This window comes from Pholis gunnellus (assembly GCF_910591455.1).
Source record: "Pholis gunnellus genome assembly, chromosome: 8".
Lineage (NCBI taxonomy): Eukaryota > Metazoa > Chordata > Actinopteri > Perciformes > Pholidae > Pholis > Pholis gunnellus.
In genome coordinates, this window is record NC_136534.1 from 3836124 (window position 1) to 3858969 (window position 22846).

Consider the following 22846-nt stretch of genomic DNA (forward strand, 5'->3'; position numbering starts at 1 on the left):
CCACCAGCTCCCACCGCAGAGTCTGACTCTGGTCTTCTGTCGTGGTTTTTACACCTCGATGTGACAAAGGTGGAGAGACACTTACTTAAGATTCTTTCGCACCACATTTCCGATTTCCGTGAGCCAACTTGGAGACGTGATCCAGGGGAACCCAGGCACAGTCCAGGGGAACAGGAAGCCAACTTGGCAGCAGCTGAGACGCTGACACTCCCGACTCCAACATGTCATGTTGGACCATAATTACACCTCATTTAGATGCAGGCCCTAACAGAGAGCAGGTCTTTCGCCCCCGTATTGGATTGCGTGTATGCACACGTGTTTCCGTGGGCGCATCGAGGAGGGTCCTAACCTCTACGACGTGTGGTCTGCGTCTGTCGCTGTCTTAGTTGTCTGTGTGCCAACGCAAGTGTGGCAGTTGCCAATTCATCACAGGCAGTCTGTCACATACATCACTGCTACGCCTGTCGCTCGGGCCCCAGTTTGTCAGTGAGTGTTCACACGTTCTCATATTGTGCGTATCCTCTTACAAGAGACAGCTCTTCATCCAGTTTGTCGCGGCGGGTTCCACTAAGACGAACCAGTCGTCTAAAAATTGGATTGCGTCGCAATCTGCGCGTAAAAGGGAATCATCTGTAAGGTTGTGAATTCTAATGACATCTCCTGCCTCATTTGTCATGTCACAATGGCAGATGCTTTAGTCCAAAGTGTCTCTCAGTAACACAAGTGTTTATGTTGCTGTATGGGTGGCCCCAGGGCGGGAAATAACTACCACATGTGTACATGCCGCGTCCTTGTTGTTCCTACTGTGTTTGTGATCTGTACATCTGTAATCTATGTTGTTTTATGCGGATCCATGAAAGACACATCGCCCCTTTTTGGTTGCAGCTAGTGGCGATCTGAATAAACAGAGTAAACGTTGAGTGTAATTGAATCCCCTAGAGAGATTTTCTTTGCTGTAACCGTTTTGTGTTTGGATATCTGGTCACAAAGTTTGTTTTGATTTCAGCTGCCATTAAGGAACCACAGTGGCCATACAGTGACTGGGAATATTTTTGGCCCCTGTTGTTGGAGATAAATCCTTTTGGGGTTTTTTCATGTGCGCAAAAAAAAAAGCGAGCTCAGTAACAACTAAGTGTCTTGTCTTTCTGGTTTGCGACCGCAGTGCTCCTCGTGTTTACAATCCGTCCCCTGCCTAAACTGCCTCTCACCGTGTGAACGCACATACCCCACCCCCCAACAGCTCCATCCATCCATCTCTATCCTCAAAACACACACACTACAAGCCGCAATTGTAAACGGACGTTAACTCGCATACACACACATATACTACACAAGCAACCCCCCAACCCCAACCCCAAACCTCTAGGATGGATCCAATCTCCGATGTTCGCTGGTCAACAGCTCGTCTTTCCTTCCTGTAATTACACATAGTTGTGGGCTCTAATGGACGAGGTGGAGAGCAGAGCTGCGGTCTGCGACGCAAGAGAGACACAGACGGGTCTTAACCAGAACCGTTGCGTCCCGCTCCCCTCGAACCGGCCACCACATTAGAAAGCTGAGGGTTTATAATCAGAAGCCTCTTCCAGTCCCCCCCCCCCCCAAGAACTGCTCTGGATGAAAAGCTTCCTGTCAACACCTTGTCGGCGTCCTCTGTCTTGAGCAATAGTCTCGTGTTCCTTTTATAGCACAATGAGCTCTATTAATAAACTACTGCTTTGGGGTAAGGGGGCTGCTTTGCTTCAGCCAAGTGGAACTGGATGCTGCCCAGAGAAAGAGAAGAAGCTATTACAGTTTGGATTTAGTTCTTTTTTTGTTTTTGTTGCAAATCCATAATTGACCAGTGTCTGGGGCTGAGGTATCCAATAGGATGATTTACTGCTGTTTAGCTTTCTCTATGATCTTTGTGAATTAGTGTTTGTGAGACAAGAATGCATGTCAGGAAGGGAAAACAAAAGGCAGATTCAAGCCCTCGTCGAGGTTTCGGGCGGAAAAGCAGAGTTTAGCCGGAGGTCACTTTGATTGATGTGAACAGAACAATGGGGTCTGCTGCTGTCAATAGATGTCTTGTTCTTCAGTGACATAAAAAATAAGAACCAGTTTGAATCGTTTCTGGCAGTAGAATAAGTAAACGCGCTTCCAAGTCTGGTTTGCTGTCAAAAAATGCCAGCAGTGGTTCACAACCGTGTGCCTTTATATCCCCACGAGTGAGTAGGTTTTCATTTCAAGCAATCGCATGTCACACCGTCCACCACGGAGGACATAGTCAGGATAAGTGAAATCAGCTGGTACAGGAGGACCCTGCAGATTGTCGGGTAGAGATAGCGCATGTTTCTGTATATGTGTCCTGCGAGGGAATGTTTGTCCACACAGACAAACAAATGCACCTAACTCGGCTGGTTAACAAAATCCATAACGTCTTTTCAGGGAGGACGAAGACGCTTCCAACTGTGCCGTGCCGATCTCCACCAGCCTGATCAAACAGATCGTGAACAAGAACGGAGGCGAGGACAACCTGGAGCACATCCTGGCCGACTTCTACGGTCCGAGGCCCTCTGCCGGGCCGCCGTGGCCCTACGGCGCCAAAGATGCTGATAGGTACACACCCCACACACCCCCACACACACACACACACCCCCAGCTGCTGGTCAGTGCTCTGCATTTGTGAGGATTGCAGTTTTGTGTTTTTACTTCTACGATTTGTCTTTTTTTTAAACAGAATCTTGAGGCGCCCGTCTGCACTTAGAAGTGCCCGGGTAGTATAAACAAGGTGGAGCGAGGCAGGATAGAGAAATAATGGCACATTGGCACCATGACACCTTCTGATCTTTTATAATAAGTCAACGTGTGTTATTCTGTGCCATCTTTATTGTAGCGCTTCTGCGGCAAGTGTTAACTCCCACTGTTAGATTTCACAACACAAATGTCATTGTGTGTTTTGCAGTGTGTGCTCTCTAATAGTAGGCTTCATACAGCGTCCCTCCTCAAAGCACAAAGTTGTGAAAACAAACTCTTTAATGAGGGAGGCTTCTCTTTTAATTGCTGAGTCTTTGTTCACATAATAAAACCGTTAACAGCGAGGACAGTGCAGAGCCGCACATCAGAAGTCGTCCCCACAAACCGGAGGTTTGGGGGCTGTCACTCACTCACAATTCTGCTTTCTCACACTAGTCACAGGGCCTTGCGTGCAGTTAAAAAACTTGGCACAGCTTTGCAAGAGCGTACAGTGTGCGCGCTGTATGGATGAGTGCAAATGTGGCCCGCCGTGCATGAGGGTCCATACATGATCGGGGCAGCACACACATGTGGATCTGTCACTCTGGGAATCATCTTTTGTCACAAAGCAATCACATTCTGATAGCAGCCACATGCTCTCCCACAGGCTCCGAGTTACAAGAGAGTCCCGGCGGATCTATCTGCTGGACATGTGGCCCATATGTCTGCCTGTGGTTGCCCCCGGGGTTTCTCCACTCTCTATACGTACTCCAACATGCACACAGATTGTTGCCCTGCACATGGGTGCAGACACACACACACACACACGGTGGACGGCTGCTATCTGGCGGGTTTGGTGTCTGGTTTCTCCGTCAGCGCCCCCCCCGCAAGACAAAAGCCCAAGGCCAAAGCACGTTTCCGATCATGGAAGTGACAGTGGCAGCTTGTCTGAAGCCCAGAACTCTGCTACTTTTTGTTCAAGAGCATGAGGGGGGAAAACGATCTGAGGAAAAAGAACGTACAAAATATGCCAGTAGTAGGATTAATAGCACCGATTGCTATCTGTAAACACACTCAGAACTTGGACAGCAAGTGAAAGCCACAGTTTAATTTGTATGTTTTTGTTTAATGTTGATAACAGGGATGCAGTTTGCTGTTTGATACTAGGCTTCTCGGTCTCTCCAGTTCGGTGGAGAAACCGAACCTACTGCCTGGCAGGGAGTGTGTAAATATTGTGTCTTAAAGGGCCAGAGGAAGTTGAAAGTGGTAAACGTTATTTTTCTTTCTCTGTTGGATTTTTTTAAATGGCAGAGAGGCACCTCCACAATCATTAAACAAATAGCTTGTAGTGGTTAGGTTTAGGGTAAGCCCTAGCTGCAGGGTGTGTGTGTGTGTGTGTGTGTGTGTGTGTGTGTGTGTGTGTGTGTGTGTGTGTGTGTGTGTGTGTGTGTGTGTGTGTGTGTGTGTGTGTGTGTGTGTGTGTGTGTGTGTGTGTGTGTGTGTGTGTGTGTGTGTGTGTGTGTTTTCAGAGCAGTGTGCTTCTCAAAATTCATACTTCCTAAGCCCTCAGCTCCGTAGTTGGCAGGTTTTGACAGAAGCTGCTGAGCGCATTTCTTTCAATAACCTTTTTTCTGAGCTCCGTCATGTGATTTATGAGCCCTGTACCCTCAGCCTCGAGGTCAATATCCCGCTCAACCGCACGAGTCTTCAGGGTATGTGACGAGTCTGAGGTGGCAGTTTGGTAGGTTTAGCCGAGTGCAGGCCTGCCTCGGGGGAGAGGGGAGACTGGTTTTGAACTTCAGAGCGAGTCTGAGAGAACTGTTTGTTTGGCTCTCCTCTGGCACTGCTCTGTTTAGGGTTCACAGGACCGTGATTACCATGATATGACTGCTGCTGTCGGTGGATTGGTTTGGTGTGTGTGTGTGTTTTCTCAGATGCCCTGTCGACTGAATCTATTTGCATTGCATAACTTGTCTGCAGACCTTTTCTTTTATGTGTATTTGTTTAGACTGTCAGTGTGTTCATTTGTCTGCATAGTATAACAGTACAACAATTGTTTGTTTATGTTCAACACATTTCAATGTTCCATACTCAACACTGTGTAAAACATGTCCATAGATGAATTACATAGAGTAGACGGGGCAAATTGTATCCTTAATTAAAGTAATTGAGCATGAATGAGTTTTATTACCAAGTTGACAATAATGGTTGTTTATCAATACTGCATTACAGGTAGCTGTGTGTCTGTCTCTCTGCCTATATGTATGTCATTATAGCTTTGTGTCTAGGGTGAAGTGTTTACAGTCCATGTACAGCCATGGCCTTATACTGCAGAGGCTTACATGAGAAACAAGCTCATGTGTCCCGCATGTCTGCATTGTCCAGCCCAGAAGGTGTACCTGTGCTTCACATGTGTGCATCATCTGTACTGTAAAGACCAAAGCTTCCACTGTTTCTGGCTGCATGATTGAATCAGTGTTCTCTCCTCACAGGTCAGTGCTGGAGCCCCTCGCCCAGTGGGACAGTCCCATGCAGGTTAAGTTATCCTGCTGGAAGACCGGGCTGAACACCCTGCTGGTGGAGCTGTTGCCCTGGGCACTGCTGGCCAACCACTCCCAATGGGACCTCTGGCTTTTTGAGGGAGAGACCATCGTTCTGCAGATACCAGCCGGCAAGGTCATTGTGCCCCCGAACTTCAAGGTATGGTGCCAACTACATATACGTATATATCAGTGGCGGGCCGTCAGGGCCAGCTAGGCCTTCTCTGCTGGCCTAAACAGAATCACAAAGTTATAGCTATTTTATAATTTAATAATTTTTCACAAATACACTACATGTATTATAATTTGTTTCCCATTAGCTTATTTTCCCATTGCACAGCTTCTGTCTTCCTCTGTTGCTCTGCTTCCAGCACAGCTTGTTTTAAGTAGAGCTTTTATCCAATCAGATTCAGCCTCTATGTCTCTATGTAAGGAGAGAGGCCCGAGGGCCTTCAGAGAGCCTTTGCAGTTTAAGTATATGGGGACGATATTGTTGATTGTCATAGTCTTCAACCAATCAGATCTTTAGTTTGACATGTTGGACATATTCTTTAATGTGCCAGTGGCACCGAGGTAGCCTCCTAAGTACGTCTGCATTAATGTGCACCGTGATTGGTCAGTGGGCCAGCGTGACCTTTGTCAAACAGAAAGCTAACTAGCAGATGTTAGTGTTTAGTAAGAGTTCAGGTTGAAACATGTAAGAGAGGTTATGACATTGACATGACATTTTTAGCGTTTTGCTTGGTGTAGATTCTTTTTTTTTTTTTACCTAGCTTTGTTTTTTTAACACTCAATGGCTGAAGGAGGAGGATAAATGGATTTGGGAGTTACTGACTTTGTTAACAAAGAAAGGAGGATGGACTTTGTCTTTAAGTGGAGGCAATTTTGGTAAGTGAACTGCTTTTGTTTTTACATCTGCTCGTGCTCTAGCGCTGCAGTGTCGCTGGGTTGTTTTGTCATGCTTTGCTGTCATAAATATATGTGACTGGTTCTTGTGAGTTTGTTCTTGTCATTGTGTTAATGACATTGATTCTGACTTGTCCGTTAATAACGAAGCATTCCATCATCGCTGGGTTATTTCGGACATTTGATTCTCTGTTTGAATCAGTAGGGAACAGCTAACTGCTGTTGTTTCCCCGCTAAGCTAGTTTAGCTTAGCCTCCCTGAACACACGCGGGGCCTCAGCTGTTTTTTGTTATTGTTCCGGGTTCAATAGGTCACACAGTCTGTTACGTGAGCGCAGTCCACCGAAAACATTATATTTCCCACAATTTAAGCTTCTGCATTTTCCAAATGCACTAGTATTATTCAAACGTATTGTTCGGTTCGTAAGCCTCGTACCGAGCGGTTTATTACGAATACGTGTATTATTACACCCCTAGAAACAAATAACCGTAGCTCAGTAGGATAGCACAGAAGGCCCAGGTATAAAATGCACGGCCCGCCACTGACGTACATGTGTCCTCCAAGAGACCGATATTAAAAAGACGCTACAGAGGCCAAGATATCCTGACTTCTAGTCCCAAGCTTGTCTTTCCTTAGACTCCTAGGTCTTCCAAACTCAAAGTGCCTTCAGATTCCGACGTAGGCTTCAAGACAAAATCAAGATAATGACTTCATCAGGGTCCTTTTCTTTCGAAATGTCCCTCCACAATCACAGAAGACAATATACAACTGTGTTCCAGGCTGAGTAGTACTCCAGTAGGCTGAACTTCATGTGTAAAAGTCTGTTCTTTATTTTCTTGTACCTTGTACACCGGTAGCCACTGACAGCCATTCTCTTTTCGTCCGTCCAGTCCATTCTAGTGAACGATATCTCAGGAACCCCAAATTGATGAAATTGAATTTCATCAATTTGGACTCCACCTGGACTCAAGGATGAACTGATTACATTTTGGTGGTCAAAGGTCAAGGTCACTGTGACCTGACTTTGACATTTCTTTTTCAAATTTGGCACAAACGTACTCAATGATGAGGTTCTAGTGGTAAAAGGTCACTCGTGACTCAAGAATTAAATCAATGACTATTTCACTATAAGTCAGGGGTCCCCAAACTTTTTCCTGTGAGGGCCACATCACTGAACATGTCGTTTGACCTAGGGCCCGATCATGGGGGGGGGGGTGCTACTCACAGGAGAGAGTGACGCGATACAAGCTCCCGTCTCTTCTACTTCTTCTACTCTTCTACTTCTACAGGGTGCGCGCATGACAGCTCTCATCTCGTTCGCCCCCTGGTGGTTGGCTGATTAAAATTTGATTAATTGTGCAGACTGAAAAAAAATCATAATGCGTCTCTGGTATTGTTCAGGGGGCCGGACCAAATGTGGAGGCGGGCCGTAGTTTGGGGACCACTGCTATAAGTGATGACAGTTTGGACACGTGGATGTAAACTGCAACATCTCTGGTTAGTGGGGGAATACAGCAAGCTGGTAATAGTAGTTTTATATAATACTTGCATACCGTTTACTATTCTCCATCAAACAAGTCGTACTGCATCAATGTTTCTAATCAGGTTAAAAGTTTAGTATTGGTCAATTTTGGCAGTGAAAATATTTCTGATTCTGCATGCTATTCTAATTTTAGTGGCTGCATGATCTACAGTGGTCGTCCTATTGCACTGAAGATTATATTTTGTCTTTAGACCAAGACCTAGATGAAGTCGGCCTTTTTGTGGCATTTCATTATGAAGCCAGTTCTTCCCTCATCTTGAATATTAAGTTAACGACTGTCCACCAAAGCTGCATTACAACAATATTCCCCGCCGAAGCCTTTATCTGCAGCCAAGCTCTGTCACCGAATACTGCGGGTATGTCTCCTCACTGGCTTCTGAGATCAGAAGCAGAGGTCTGCAGAGGTTTTCCCCCCGTGGAACATAACGCACACGTACACAGACTGTTCCACCGCTCATCCGGCGCTAAGCGGAGAAGGCAGCATGTCAAAGAACAAGTGCTGATATGGTTCAGCTCAAAGAAACAAAAATATAAAGTTGTAAATGTGCAAAAGTCTGTGAAATAAAAACAAATACAGCATTGTTACCGTAGAGCCCTGCTTTTTATCATGGCATGACGTGTGAAGATTTGGTCTCCGCTGAAACCAGATTTGATTGGTTTACGGGAGAAGCCAGACGACCAATCAGTGTGTCATTCCAGCATCTGTGGGACACTTTAAGTATGTCTTCCTCACAAAGCCAACAGTGGAGGTTGTATACTCCCCAGTTCCAGGACTAATTGAGATGTTATGCAGTGAACATGGACACTGTCAGCAGCATTGTGCTGAGTTGTCTGTAATGAAGCCACAATTGACCCCGCCATGAGGCCGTTTCCAAAATGCAATCAAATTCAGTCGATTTAGATATCGCATTTCGTTTGACATGACTAAAGATTTGACCTCAGATTCCTTCCATCTTCCTTCCATCTGATTTCCTCCTCACGCTTTCATTTTTCCCCTCACTGCCCTCCCAACCGCCCAGGAAGCCTTCCAGATTGGCATCTACTGGGCCCACACCAACACTGTCCACAAGTCCATGGCGCTCAAACTGGTCCACGACCTGACCTCTCCCCGATGGAAGGAGGGATCCGGTTCAGAGGTGGTCACTCTGGACGAGGAGGGATACGTGGAGGCCAACATCACCCTGGGAGCCTTTACCGGAGGGCAGAAGGTGAGGGAAACAGCAGCCACTTGCTTCGTCGTTGAATTTGTAAAGTCAATGAATTTAGATTAAAGCCATGTTGGTGGCGTATGAAAATGAAATGTCGTAGTACTATTCAGTGAAATGTAGCTAACTAAAAGCTTTTGCACAGACAGTATGTGAGTGATTGTTTTATCTTCAAACTGCTTGTTCTATCCACTATAGCTGACAAATTGGGTGTCCGTTGTTTCCTCTGTAGCTGTGTCAGTTCTGCGTGTCGTCCGTGGTGAGACACGGCATCCAGATCCTCCAGATCGAGGACAGAACCGTTCTTGTCAACAACACCCCGTACACAATACAGTGCAGGCCTCTGCTGGCCGCCCATCCGCTGGGAACAGATGACCAGGTGACGTGCATAAGTGCTCCCACATATGAGCTCTCTCTCCTCTCTCTGTGCTGAACTGAGGGGTTTCTCTGAATCACGCTCTGTTTTTAAACCACTATGCACGCAAATGAGCAAACCTCGGCCGTGTGACTCAAAGGATGTTTCACAAGAGCGCAGCATTATTTCTCTGTGAAATAACGCCAGTCGTGTCAACTCTGGGTTATTTTTGTTCGTGGTCAAATATGAAAGGTGCAAATACAGGATCTTAATGTGCTTTTCTCCACCTTTATTTGAACAGTTAAAACAACTGCTTGTGCTGGCATAGCGCTAGAACGTATGAGACGTTTCAGGCTAGGCTAATAATATTCCATACATCACAACACCTGCCCAGTCTCTTAAGTCCCCACCAACTTAACCGCTCGCTCCAGAACACAGTGAATTAGTGTAAATTCAGGGGCAGCAGCTTCATTTCCTCACTGCTACCTCAGAGCCGTGTGTGTGTGTGTGTGTGTGTGTGTGTGTGTGTGTGTGTGTGTGTGTGTGTGTGTGTGTGTGTGTGTGTGTGTGTGTGTGTGTGTTCCTTTTGCTCTGCATCGTGTCTTCCCTGTCCTGCTGAAGTTTCTGAAACTTCACACATACAGTATATTCCCTGTGTGCATTACTCAGACACATCCAACCCCAGCGCTACCCCACACACACATACTGCTCGGACGCGGGAAGCCGTTTTCCATCAGATCATACTTTTTCTCCAACCCATGCTCCCCTTTCTCTCTCTCTCTCCCTCTCCCTCCCCCTCCCTCTCTCTCTCTCTCCCTCCACCGTTTTCACCATGTGGCAATGGCACTTCATTGGGACATTAGACAAACACCCAGAATTGGATGCAGGTTTTTTCCCCACTCGCTTTCATCTGCTGCTTGTCCCCAAAGAGAGCAACAATGCAGTGATGTCATTTAACGAGCCTTCAGATCCTCTTAAAGGAGGATGGCAGAGCTTGCCAGTAGCCACTAATTGACTGAAAACTCTTTTTTTTTTGTTTTTAAAAAAAAGCTAAATAGCGGGCGATGGGCTTAACAATAACACAGACCACAAACAAGGCGAGGAATGTCTTTTTAGTCGCTCTATTCATCATGCTTAGTGCCTAATCCCTGTAGTCCTCAGCTACTCGCTGCTCACTGGCTGCTAAAGCAGCACAGCAGGGCTCCTCTGCTACCAATTTAGCACTAAGCTCAGTGGGAGAGAGAAGAGGGTACAATAACAATGTGGTTTTACGATGTGTCTTTTGTTGTAGTCACTCGCATCTTCTTTGCTCTCTACTTTTCTTTTCTTCATGTCCCATCTCATATCCCTTTCTGACGCAACCATTGTCCACTTACCCTCCTTCCTTCTCATTTGCTTTCATCACTTCCATTCATTTTTATGTCTTCTCTTGTGTCTTTCTTTGCTTTTATATTTTTCCTTCATCATCTGCTTATTTTCCTTTTATTTTCCCTCTCCTCCTTTTCATAGCCTCTCCATTTCTTTCTTTTTTCTCGCTCCTCCTCTCCTCATATACTCTTCTACTCCTTTTTTCATTTCCTCTCCTCCTTTCTGTTCCTTTCTTTTCCTTTCATCTCCTCTTTTCTTTTTCCCTTTTTTTATCATGTTTATATCATGTCCTCTCCTCAGGCCTGTGAGATACCAGAGACAGCACTGTTCAGCCTGGCTCCCTCTGAGGAATCCTCCCTGGCCAAACCCTGCTCCGTGCCATGCTGGGACCTCCTCCAAACCAGTGTCCAGGGAGCGGTGGAGTTCCCTCTGCCGCTCAAACACATGCTCTTCAGCCTTATTCCCGTGCACGATGGAAGAGCGGGATCTGGATCTGCGGCTTGGAGCCTCCCCGTTCCCGTCCGACCGGAATTCCCCAGGCAGAGCTTGTCCGTTCCTGGGGAACCGGACTCCGGGGGTGGCCTGAGCAGCAGGTGGGTGAAGCGGAGCATTCGTGGTGTGCTGGCTGTAACAGTCCATTTAGAGCAGGGCACCGAACCCCGGGCTGGCACAGGACACAAAGCCGGTTGCCGGTCACAGCTTGTTAAATACTGCAGATGAAGCAAAGGGAGAAATGCCCTCAACATTTCCAGTCAGTCTCTCTTTCTTGTCTTTCTCTTCTTTGTCTTACTTACTATCTTTCTCTTTCTTTTCTTATTTTGTCTTAACTTTAGCACAAATAAAAAGCTATTTCACCAGCCAACTACCAAAAACACAGGCTATGTACGATACATAGGCCAATGAGCATTTTGTATTTTTCTTCACACTTGTGCTCTGGAGTGACTGGCCAGCTTTGCTCTCATTTACTGTGTGTAAGTGATACATCACACTTACATAAATAGAAACACACAGAGTCACAGTGTGTCACCGCCTGGCTTCGGTTAGGGCTCTGCCCATGGATGCACCTCAGAGATTTGCAAATGGACGTAGTGGTAATGTGACGTCTGACATGTCGGTGGGCTCTCATCAATGTGTGGTTACGAGGGGCTGGGACATGAGCTGTCTGTGGACAGTTTATTTATGGCCTTGCTTTTATTCTTTGTTTTGCAGAGGCATAGTACTGACATATCAGGAGCACCTTGGGGTGACATACATCATCCTGAACGAGGACCCCTGTCCACGGATGCTGATCCACAACAAGTGTCCTATCCCACTGCTGCTAAAGGAAACCGTCAAAGGTAAGCAAGGAAATGCCCGGACTGGTCTGGACTGGTCTATTCTCCGTACCTCTCCTCTTGTACTACTACTACTAGTATGCTGTTTAATACTATTCCCTCATATCTTCAAATAGAAACTCCGAGGACTGAGGTTCACTGCTGTCCTTTGCCTGCCAATTGCTCCCTGCACCATGAGCTCTACCACCACTTTTCCAGTTTCCCAGAGTGCAGGCAGAAAGAGACGCTGCCCGCACTGCTGCTGAAAACCACCTCGGACCACGGCTCCACCGCCTGGACCGACCCCATAGACGTCAACTGCCCCGGCACTCAGGTAAAAGCATGCGTGTAGGCTGGGTGGAGGTGAAAAGATGGCAGGATTTCATTTGTACTGAAATATAGAGATTGCCCCCAAGTGCTCATTATGAGATCTGACTTCCTTAATGTTTACTGATGTACATTAAAGAGTTACTCTGAACCCTTTGTTGTCACAGCTCCCACTGATAGGTGGAGGCAGAGTTTGTCAGGCTAGATTAGCCCAATCACAGGCTTATAGTTGATGTTTTTAATTAGCTAAGTTATAACAGATACATGATGACAGGACGTAATCTCCTGAACTCATAAGGCCCAAAAGCGAGCTTTATGTTTACGGTACTTATATTATAAGTTTTCTGTCACTCTGTATGACAATATGCTGAACCTCATATTTAGTATAACTGGAACATCCCAAGTTCTTTGTTGCTTGTCATACCCCCCCCCCCCCCCCCCCCCCACACACACACACACACACACACACACACACACACACACACACACACACACACACACACACACACACACACACACATTTCTACACTGCCCTCTTTCAAAAAAGAAAAATAACTTGTAGACAAATGTATATAAAATGTGTACACATTTCCCCCCATTGTTTTTGGGCAAAGCAGTTGGTGTGTTAAGTATGTAGGTGTTTATACAGTATTAGTGTGTTCATGCATACCATAATATGTTTTGGCTAAGTGTGTGTGTATGTGTATGTGTGTGTGTGTGTGCGTGCGCGCCCACTGGCTAGCCAGCCCGTGTTTCTGGTTGTCAGTGTAGTGGTGCGGGGTTAGCGAGATGTTAAGGAGCAGTGCGTGTAATGTTTGGTGTTGTGTCTAGCCAGCTGCAGGTTGGGGTTGAGGTTGAGGCTGTGTATCTCTGGTTACTGTGAGGTCTGGGTCTGACCTCCGTGGTAGGGGTCGGGAGGTCAAAGGTCGGACTTGTTATGACTGCTCGGCGAAGCGATCTACTTCCTTTCTTCACATGATGGGGCTCTGAACCTGGAGCGGTGGAGGTTAAAAGTGAGACACATACAGTGTAAAGAGCACCGAGCTGTGAATATGTGAATGGGTAAAGTTACCTCCTCAGAGCTTATTTAGAGGGGGAAATGAGCAACTCCATCCAAATGTGTTGATCCGTCTCACGACAGATCTGTGTTCTGCTGTTGCTCAGGTGGTGTTCCTGCCAGGCTTTGGTTGTCTCTACATAGACGTGGTGTACCAGAGAGGCACCCTGGTTCTGTCTCTGGCACCAGAGAGCAGCATGGACGCTCTGATCAACCAGCACAGCAGGTACACGTGCACAGCCAGTGTTTTTTTTTTTTTTATTGTTATTGTTTTATTCTCCCTGCATATTTAAACCATAAGAAATCATCTGCGCATGTTGTTCTTCCTACCCTCAAGGTATCCACGCGAGTACCTTTTTACTGCGCTCACTCCAATTAGCTTCATAATTATCCTTAACAGCCATGTTTTCATGCAGCAGTTGTTACCAGACTCCAAACATGCAGAGACAGGCATCATTTTGCACCACACGAGGGCAATAAAAGCCTCCAGTGTTGTCATGAAGGGAATTAGTACAGTAGAACATGGCATTACAGCTTTATTCCATTACATCAACACATAGCTGCCTTTTCATTTTGACAGAACGGGAAATTGATATAATCACATATGGGGTAAATGTAAACAAATAACGTCAGAAAATGATCTTTGTTCTGGTGGTAGGAAATTCACAACATAATCAGCATGAATCACATGAATGAGTTTGGTCCTTCAGCAAATCATCCGAATCATAACACGCCTACTTAAGACTTAAGTTACGCTGGAGATGGAGCCGTTTTCTTTCTCATAGACAGTAATAAAGGGCGATTGCTAGACATGCATGAATGAAAACCATTCATATTTCTTCCCCTATATAATACTTTCACATGAATGACTTCTGTTTTGTTTCAGGTGTTCTAAGCTGTCCTCCAGAGTCCTCCTCAGCGAAGCCAGTGTGGTGCTGAGCGATGACATCACCAACCCTTCTGGATCCGTGGAGCTGCTCAGACTCACGTTGACCAAGCTGCTCCTCACGCTGGCCCCGGCGCCGCCCGCCTCCTCGCCCCCAGAGCTGGTGGCCGACCCTGACTTGGGTGCGGCGTCCGTCTCCGCCCTAATGCCCGACGCCTCTCTGATCGAGGTCCACTGCTCCAGTCTGCAGGTAGACAACCAGCTGTACAACCGGGCCAGTTTCCACTTCCCCGTGCTTCTGTGCCAGGATCAGAGAGTGGGAGCTGAGCCAGGCGGTCCGTGGAGCAGCGACGCCAACCCCACAGACTCCCCCGAAGCCCTGGAGGAGTTCAAACGCTCTTGTTTCCTGCAGCTGAGGATGACGCTGGCCGGGGACAGATGCACTGCGGAGGAGGTTGGATTCATTCTTCTGTCTTTGTAATTCTGTTTTTATTTGTCACAGTAGAGGGTGCATAATATTATTTTAACCTTTATTTGATTTGGTAGATCTCTATTTGCAAGGGAGACCTGAGTGCTCATGTCAAAAAGGACAAAATCTCTTAAAGAGACGGGTGTGTCCAAGTCTTGTTTTCATCACAGCCTCGTGTGTGTTCTCCTCAGATCACCTTTCAGCTTCAACCTGCCAGAGTCTACCTTGAAGACACCTTTGTTTACTACATTAAGACCCTGTTCCACACCTACATCCCTGACAGCGCCATGGCCTCAGCCACAGCGGGGAGCCAGAGGAGGAGCAGAGAGTCTGGATTGGTCCCCATCCTCCCTGAACAGGTGCACTACTCATAACATAATGGCTTTATGGTTTCCTCACTCTGTTCTCATTACATTATTACTACAGAGGTGCATTCAGCTCGGACCAGACATGCAGAAGTGAACTTCATTATTGTTATCAACATGCCAACGAGGGAGGGCTGCTCATTTAGCAGCAGTATTTGATTAGTCATGAAAATAGTTACTCTATATAATAGGACATTTTATATATATACTTGGTACTCTTACGGTACCTTCTTATAGTCATCTTCACATCATCTCAGCTTAAATAATACGTATTTGGACAGGAATAGATGATACTGCGTCACATCCTTTTGGTGCATGGCAGAAAAAGATTTCTCATGATTATTCTACAATAATTCATCCATTATTATTATTATCATTATATTATAAACTTTAGTCTGTGTGTCACAATATGTTTTAATCATTAGTATTACTTGTGATTACTCTTTTATGTCAATACTAAAACTAGAAATTATTTTGAGTTTTTTGAGATCTTAAAACAGATCTCTTTTGAAAATGAAAAGTTTTTTTTAAAGTTTTAAAAATTTTTTAAAACTAGTCAATTTCTTCCAGGTGCTCCAGTCGTTGCAGGCACTGGTCCGCCCTGTGCGGCTGCAGAGGCTGACCATCCAGCCAGTCAACCTGTTGGTCAGCATCCACGCCTCCCTGAAGCTGTACATCGCTTCGGACCACACCCCTCTCTCCTTCTCCCTGTTTGAGAGAGGGCCGCTGTGCACCACGGCCAGACAGCTGGTCCACGCTCTGGCCATGCACTATGCTGCCGGGGCCCTCTTCAGAGCTGGTGGGTAGTGTTGGACGGATAGGGTCACATCTCTCTTATATGTTCACCTGCTGCCACATCCGTCACACCATACAGCAAGGGGTCCTTCAAGCCAGCTTGTGTTTCCTGTACGGACACTAGACTGATTTCTATTCACACTGCAGGGACACTGATTTACTGTCGGTCTCAAAAAGGCTCACACTCAAAATCTATGGATCAGTATGCACTCAGTGTAGGCAAAATACGGACGGAAGAATGAGTGAGCAATTCCGCAATTTATTCTTACAAAGTCTGGAGTTGAGCTTTGAAATGATTGCACCCTCGGGCTCCCGTCGCGTTGTGACAGAAAGTGATGTAGCGCTCCAGGGAGCAACATCTGAATCACTGGAGGCTCGAAAAAGATTTAGATTCTCTCCTCATCGTAATTTACCATTTCATCCTAAGCTTTGACTGATGACTCATGGTTGCGTAGGCTGTACACGTCCGACTTATCTGTGGCTCCGTACCGCTCTCCTGCGTTGTCCTCGTGTCTAGTCAAAGCCTCCACACATGTTCTGATTTAAGCCCGTCATTTCCACATCAGAAATCACTGTTCTGGACGAACACTTCCTCCCCGCTGTCTCTTGTTAGAGCCCTCGTTTCTGCTCGTATTTCAGCACATCACCTCACCGCTTCCTGAGTCATCACACAGAGTGAGGGGGGGGGGACACACTGACGGGAAGCTTGGCATTCTGGGACTGATTAGTATTAGGATGTACGGTATGGTGATCGCACATACACCCACCGGCGTAAAGCGATGCACATACTCATGCAAAGACTTCTGGACATACTGAAAGGCGTGCACTACCTACGTATACACACTTGCACAGTACATGTATGTGCGTTTGAAAGCATGACTCAGCCCTGTAAACATCAGCTCTTGTCAGGACTTTATGCTTTACCAAAACCACAACTGGGAGACCATGAGAGGCAGAAATGACCACTAGGCCGCGCCGGAGTCGGTTTCCTACCATTAGGGCCCATCACTCAAGCGCAAATTGACGGAGAATAAGAGCAGAGCGGGGTCGGCGTCTCGAGATTTGATTTTTGAGATGCAATTGTCAGCGCATGAATATCAGTGAGCCGTGCCTTCTAAAGGGGACGCTATGGTTGAACGAGAGAGATGAGATAGTAGGTGGTTGTAAATCTAACTGTGGCACATGTATGATTTCATGTGTGTGAGTCTTTGTGCATGAGTGTATGTATGTGAATCTTTGTGTTGCTGAGAAAAGTATTCTGACACAATGCTGGACACGCGTATAATCAAGATGTAAAAACATTGTGTAAATAATTCTGAGAAGCGTTTAAATTGGGAGAGCCAATCCAAACGAGTAGAGGAGGGTGAAGGTTTACTCAAGGGGCCTAAATGTGGAGTGTTCCTCCTAAAAGCAGGTGTTCCAGATGTGTTTCTGTTAAATACAACACCCATTTGAGCAGTATAGAGAATTATGGTTGTGTTTTACGGTATTTAAGTTCTGTAAATTCTGTGGTATCACACCATTGCGGCTACCTCCAAAAATAATACAGTTAAAGTTTGTTTCTTTAAATATTTGCTTCCAGTCCAAGTTTTTCTTGAAAAGCTAAACTGAGAGAGAGAAGAGAAAGAAGGCTGGATAGCAACTCAATCCTTTATGTGACAAGGACATGACTCATTCAAGGATTCAAGGATCATTTCTTGTCATTATGCAACAAAATGCAGTTGTAGCTCTTTGTAGCCCTACACGAGAAACAACACAGGGATGCATTCCTGGGATGCATTTTTGGAACTTGCATCAGGAGAAATGTAAACAGCAGCAACAAATCTATTCTCTGGCCAGATGATATGGCCGACATATTAACATGAGAAATTCACCACCAGCGAAACATTGTTCATCACATTTCACTATGTTTGAGCACCAAGCATCATTCATGTAAACACAGATTAATACAACAACATCGTGGATAATATTACACTTATTTGATTCATACTTTCACTTATTATGAAGTGTTATTTAACAGCTGTGCTGTGGTCACAGGTTGGGTGGTGGGATCTTTGGAGATCCTGGGCAGTCCTGCCAGCCTGGTGCGGAGTATCGGCAACGGCGTGTCCGACTTCTTCCGGCTGCCATACGAAGGTCTGACGCGTGGGCCTGGAGCCTTCGTCAGCGGGGTGTCCAGAGGAACCACCTCCTTCGTCAAGCATATCTCAAAAGGTAACAGCAGTTCAGAATGTTTCAGTTTGTTTTGTGGAATAGCTTACTTTAGGCTGATACAGCACATACTGTACGTTGCCTGATGAACACTGTTTCTATTTTGTGGGCGACTGTGGCCCAGACGTTAGAGCGGGTCGTCCCTCAATCAGAAGATCGGCGGTTCAATCCCCGGCTCCGCTAGTCCATGTCGATGTGTCCTTGGGCAAAATGCTTAACCCGAAATTGCTCCCTAATGCTGTGCCATCAGTGTGTGAATGTTCAGACAGTTCTGATGGGGAGGAGGCACCTTGCATGGTAGCCCCTGCCCTCAGTCTATGAATGATGATATGTAGTGTTACTACAGTGGTCAAAAGACTATAAAAGCGCTATACAAGTACAATCCATTTACCATTTAGGGTCATCATGCAGTGATAACTAGCACAACATTTGAAATGAACCGTTTTGGTTGAGCATTGAGCTTGAACATCATTTCTTTGTGTTCAGGCACACTGACCTCCATCACCAACTTAGCGACGAGTCTAGCCAGGAACATGGACCGCCTGTCTCTGGATGAAGAGCACTACACCAGGCAGGAGGAGTGGAGACGCCAGCTCCCGGAGAGCCTCGGGGACGGGCTGAGGCAGGGGCTGTCACGACTCGGCATTAGCTTGTTAGGTATGCAGAGAGATTTTTTATTATCATTGAGCTCAATATATGATCCCCTTAACATCAGGTCATTTGAAACATGCACACGCATTTCACCTGCTGTCCATTGGCATCAGGCGCACACATACTGGTGTGCACAATGACAGAGAGCGATGAGACGGAGCAGTGGAGACACAGCACAGCAGGGACTCTGTAAACACCCAGAGGGCAATGAAACCATATATATCTACGCGTACAACTCAAGTCTCAAGACTTACAGAGCATATTGTCACTGAAACCAAACAGCTGCGCACATCTCTCTGGGTTACAGTGGATTATAATTCCTGATATGCCCTGTCAATGTGTCATACATAAAATGAAGGGTCAGATATTTTCTGTGTCTGAATTCCTGTGTGAGTCCCATTTAAGACGCTATGGAATAAGTCTGTTTCCCGTGTCTTGTTAAAATGAAATCCCTCTGTCTTTTGTGTATTTTGTACGTCTCTTATTTAGTTTTTATTGAACAAAGCACACTAATAAAGAACACTGACTTTTCCTTTGTTCTTTCAGGCGCAATCGCGGGCATCGTGGACCAGCCCATGCAGAACTTCCAGAGGAACTGGGAGCTGCAGAGCTCCGCTGGGAGCAAGGCCAAAGGGGTCATCTCTGGAGTGGGGAAAGGCATTGTGGGAGTTTTCACCAAGCCCATCGGAGGAGCAGCTGAACTGGTGTCCCAGACCGGATACGGTGAGTTCAGGATGGTCAAAGATAACAGCCTGTTGAATAATGAATTCATGTTTTTCTTCTCCTGTGTAGGTCTGTTTCAGACGCTGTGTTTCAGGTTGTTTTCTATTTCAGCAGATGAAGTGATTGGTCATTAAAGCTTGATTAGTTTTGTCTATTATAGTGACTCATGTTCCTTTTCCTGTGGTTTACACACAAAACGCAAAGAAATGGAAGCATAATTGGAGCATAATTCTCGTTGTGAACAACACAGACTTGACTAACCCGTCTAGGATATCAACTGATACCACGTCTAGGTCCGTCAAAAGCTAGCGGCCTTTTGATGTTGTTTTGTCGGGCAACAATCTCCATCATTTTGTGAGGAAACATAAAGCGCAGAATGTGTGTATAAATATGTTTTTGTCAATTTAACCTAAATCATTTAAAATGTATTTATATATTGTCCTGTAGAGACGCGTACTGTTACACAAGCGCAGTGTTCTCACTCTCACACAGCAGTAAACCGAAGTGTAAAGAGAGATTTGGTCATGCAGCAAGGTTTTAAATCTATTTAACACATCTCAACAAATACTTCTTACTTTCCAAGACACACACACACACACCTGTGTCCACTTGCCGCCTTTTTCTGGGCCGCCTACAGAAAAAGTGCTGTTTTTTTTCCGGAGCGCTCCGCATTTTTTGTGCAGCGGCTCCGAGCGCTTTAAGTTGACAATCTCTGTTTTCAGAAAAGTGCTGGTGAGGTCACTGTAGTAAAGGGAGCAGAATCTTTAGGCCGTGTCCGTCTATCCTGAGCTCTACATTTGCGACAGACGCTTTCATATCATAGACCGAAAAGCCCGTTTAGCCGGGCGGTCGTTGAATGTTTGGTGGTGAGTTGTGCTTTTATTACCGTACGCCTTGTGTCGCCTTGTTCTAACGTTACGTCTTTGAGATTAAATGGTGACAAGCTCATCTACAAGTGTGAAGCAGACATCGCCCGTTTGATGCTCATGGTGAATAAAACAAACATATAGTTGCCCAAATAGATAATACAAAGCACAGGAGCGATGCCAGTCTGTCATACAACGGTGGTGATATTTTTGTGCCCCCTGCCAGATGTGGACACAAGCCCTGAGCAACAATATTCTAATGAACAAGTTTTCCCCTTCTGTGCTCTTGGCTCTAGCCAGAGGTGTTTATTAGGTCATGACTTCAGTAGTACAGGAACTTTTAGAGAACGGCTGAAAGACACACACACACACACACACACACACACACACACACACACACACACACACACATATATATATAAGCCTAATCATACATGCACAAACACTTGTAGAAGTCTTTGGAGTTAGCTTGAGTTGTATTGGTGGTAGAAGATGGAGGTGGGGTGTGTTGTTGCTAACAGGTCATAAACTACCAGCGAGGCTAACAGCTCTGTGTAAGACAGGGGTCTCAAACTCAAGGCTCGCGGGCCGAAATTGGCCCGCCACGTCATTTTATAGTGGCCCGCGAATCCGCCAACAAAAAAAAAAAGACTTGATAATAAAAATATCCCCATAGTCTAAATATAAAGTATAAAGATATAAAGTCATAATGATGAGATACTTAAACACAGTCATAGAAGCAGCTCTTTGGCTGGTTACTCTACATTTAACATATAAATGTATTGAGAGTACATTGAAGACGACTTTAAACGTGGCTTTACAACACATGAAATACTTCACGTGGGATTGTGCAAACACACCCTTGAAAGGATTTTAAGCTTTGAACAAAGTTATTGTAATAACTTGTGTTTGCTATTTTCTTTAAAGTTAGATGAGTAATGTGGGGTTCTTAACCCTAAACTAAAAGGATTTAAGTTATAATAACAGAAATGTGCTTAAATATATTTTTACATTTATATAACTACATGTACAATATTTTAACACTTGAATAAACAATAATCAAATGCAGAGACAGTTATTTACCAATATGTTAGGAGAAGTTACATTTACAGTCTGACATTTACAACCGTGATGCTGATGAGGCCCAGAGTGAAGAGGAGTTTGAGACTCCTGGTTTAAGAGCTCTGATCTACCTGAAACACATCAGCTGGTAATATCTGCAGAACAACCGTGTCATACAACACATGGCTATACCTACACACACACACACACACACACACACACACACACACTCTCACCCAGAGCAGCATTGCAGAGGACCACTGCACTGACATCATTAATGGATCTCATTGTGTTCTTTATGGCTCGATTTTAACTACTCAATGACTTCGCTGCTGCTAGTGTGGGACGAAGGAACACTAGACCGCACGCACGCTCGTGGGTTATGAACTCGCTCTGACGTGTGCACACAGAGCCGTCCCAATCAGACACACACATCCAATGTCCATTTTATCAGCTTGTTGTAGGGATTTAAGTGAGAATGGCACCAGTCGGCCTCGTGCATGACCCTCAACACTGTCAAACACAGGAGACTAAACTTAGTTAAGCTTAGTTTATGCTCGCCGTAAAGCACGATTTACATGTCTTATGATTTCACAAAGATGGTCCATTCGTTTTGTTTTTTTAAATCTACATTTCAGTAAATATTTTGCAGCCAAATCAAATTGTTCACAGGGTATTCAACTTTTGTTTCTTTGTAATCCATTTATACTTGAGTTCTTTCTCTGCAGGTACAAAGGCAGTGGCGGGCCGTGGATTTTATACCTGGGCCTTCAGTGCTGTTCTCCACTTCTAATAACCTCATTATGACGTCACAGCTACGGGTTATTATTTGTTTCGTGTAAAAGCCGCATATTCACATAACACTGCAACATTTGACAAATGAAATAAAATGTGCAGATACATGAATACGAGCATGACGGGACTCTGCGTCATTAACGGACAATATAGTCCAAATCAATGTAACACAATGACAAACTCACAAGAGCAGTCGCATATATTCATATGACAACAAAGCAACAAATCAATCCAGCAGACCTGCAGCGGATCCACGCATTCCACCACACGAGCACGAGCCATTCAAATACTATTCATAAAAACGCCACGATAGACAAATGAACAGTAGAGGTAAACAAACGAAGTTCACTTACCAAATGCTGTCTATGCTGACAAAGAGTTTAATCCCAGTACATCAGTTCCAGTAAGAAGTCCAACCGGATCCGCCGCTGGTCGGTTGTCCGTGGTCCGCCGCTGTTCGGTTGTCGTCTTTGACCGACTTTCGGTTGTCTTCCGCTGCCGCTTGTCCGTCTTCCGCGGCCGGTCGGTGGTCCGTTTTCCGCCACAGTTCGGTGGTCGTCTTCGGCCGTGGACCAGCGAAGGGCGGGCCGCGGTTGTGAGTTGTAGATCCACTCGAGTCTCTCCAAAAGTACCGACGCTCAGTTAAAATGAAACACATTCACAGCCATAACTTGTGCAACGCTTCTGACGCTGCATA

The 22846-nt window shown here is 45.6% G+C and overlaps 1 protein-coding gene across 2 annotated transcripts in view; it reads left to right on the plus strand.

The window, feature by feature from the left end:
- The window catches only part of vps13b (vacuolar protein sorting 13 homolog B), a 339886-nt gene that overhangs the window by 312479 nt on the left and 4561 nt on the right, over nucleotides 1-22846 (plus strand). For both annotated transcript variants that reach the window (XM_079164264.1, XM_079164265.1), the window contains exons 51-64: nucleotides 2425-2595; nucleotides 5205-5412; nucleotides 8721-8909; nucleotides 9139-9285; nucleotides 10930-11222; nucleotides 11839-11966; nucleotides 12080-12276; nucleotides 13434-13552; nucleotides 14213-14666; nucleotides 14873-15040; nucleotides 15617-15845; nucleotides 17879-18055; nucleotides 18539-18709; nucleotides 19250-19426. In XM_079164264.1, coding sequence (XP_079020390.1) covers nucleotides 2425-2595; nucleotides 5205-5412; nucleotides 8721-8909; nucleotides 9139-9285; nucleotides 10930-11222; nucleotides 11839-11966; nucleotides 12080-12276; nucleotides 13434-13552; nucleotides 14213-14666; nucleotides 14873-15040; nucleotides 15617-15845; nucleotides 17879-18055; nucleotides 18539-18709; nucleotides 19250-19426 — 2828 coding nt within the window. The remainder of the gene's footprint in view (nucleotides 1-2424; nucleotides 2596-5204; nucleotides 5413-8720; nucleotides 8910-9138; nucleotides 9286-10929; nucleotides 11223-11838; nucleotides 11967-12079; nucleotides 12277-13433; nucleotides 13553-14212; nucleotides 14667-14872; nucleotides 15041-15616; nucleotides 15846-17878; nucleotides 18056-18538; nucleotides 18710-19249; nucleotides 19427-22846) is intronic.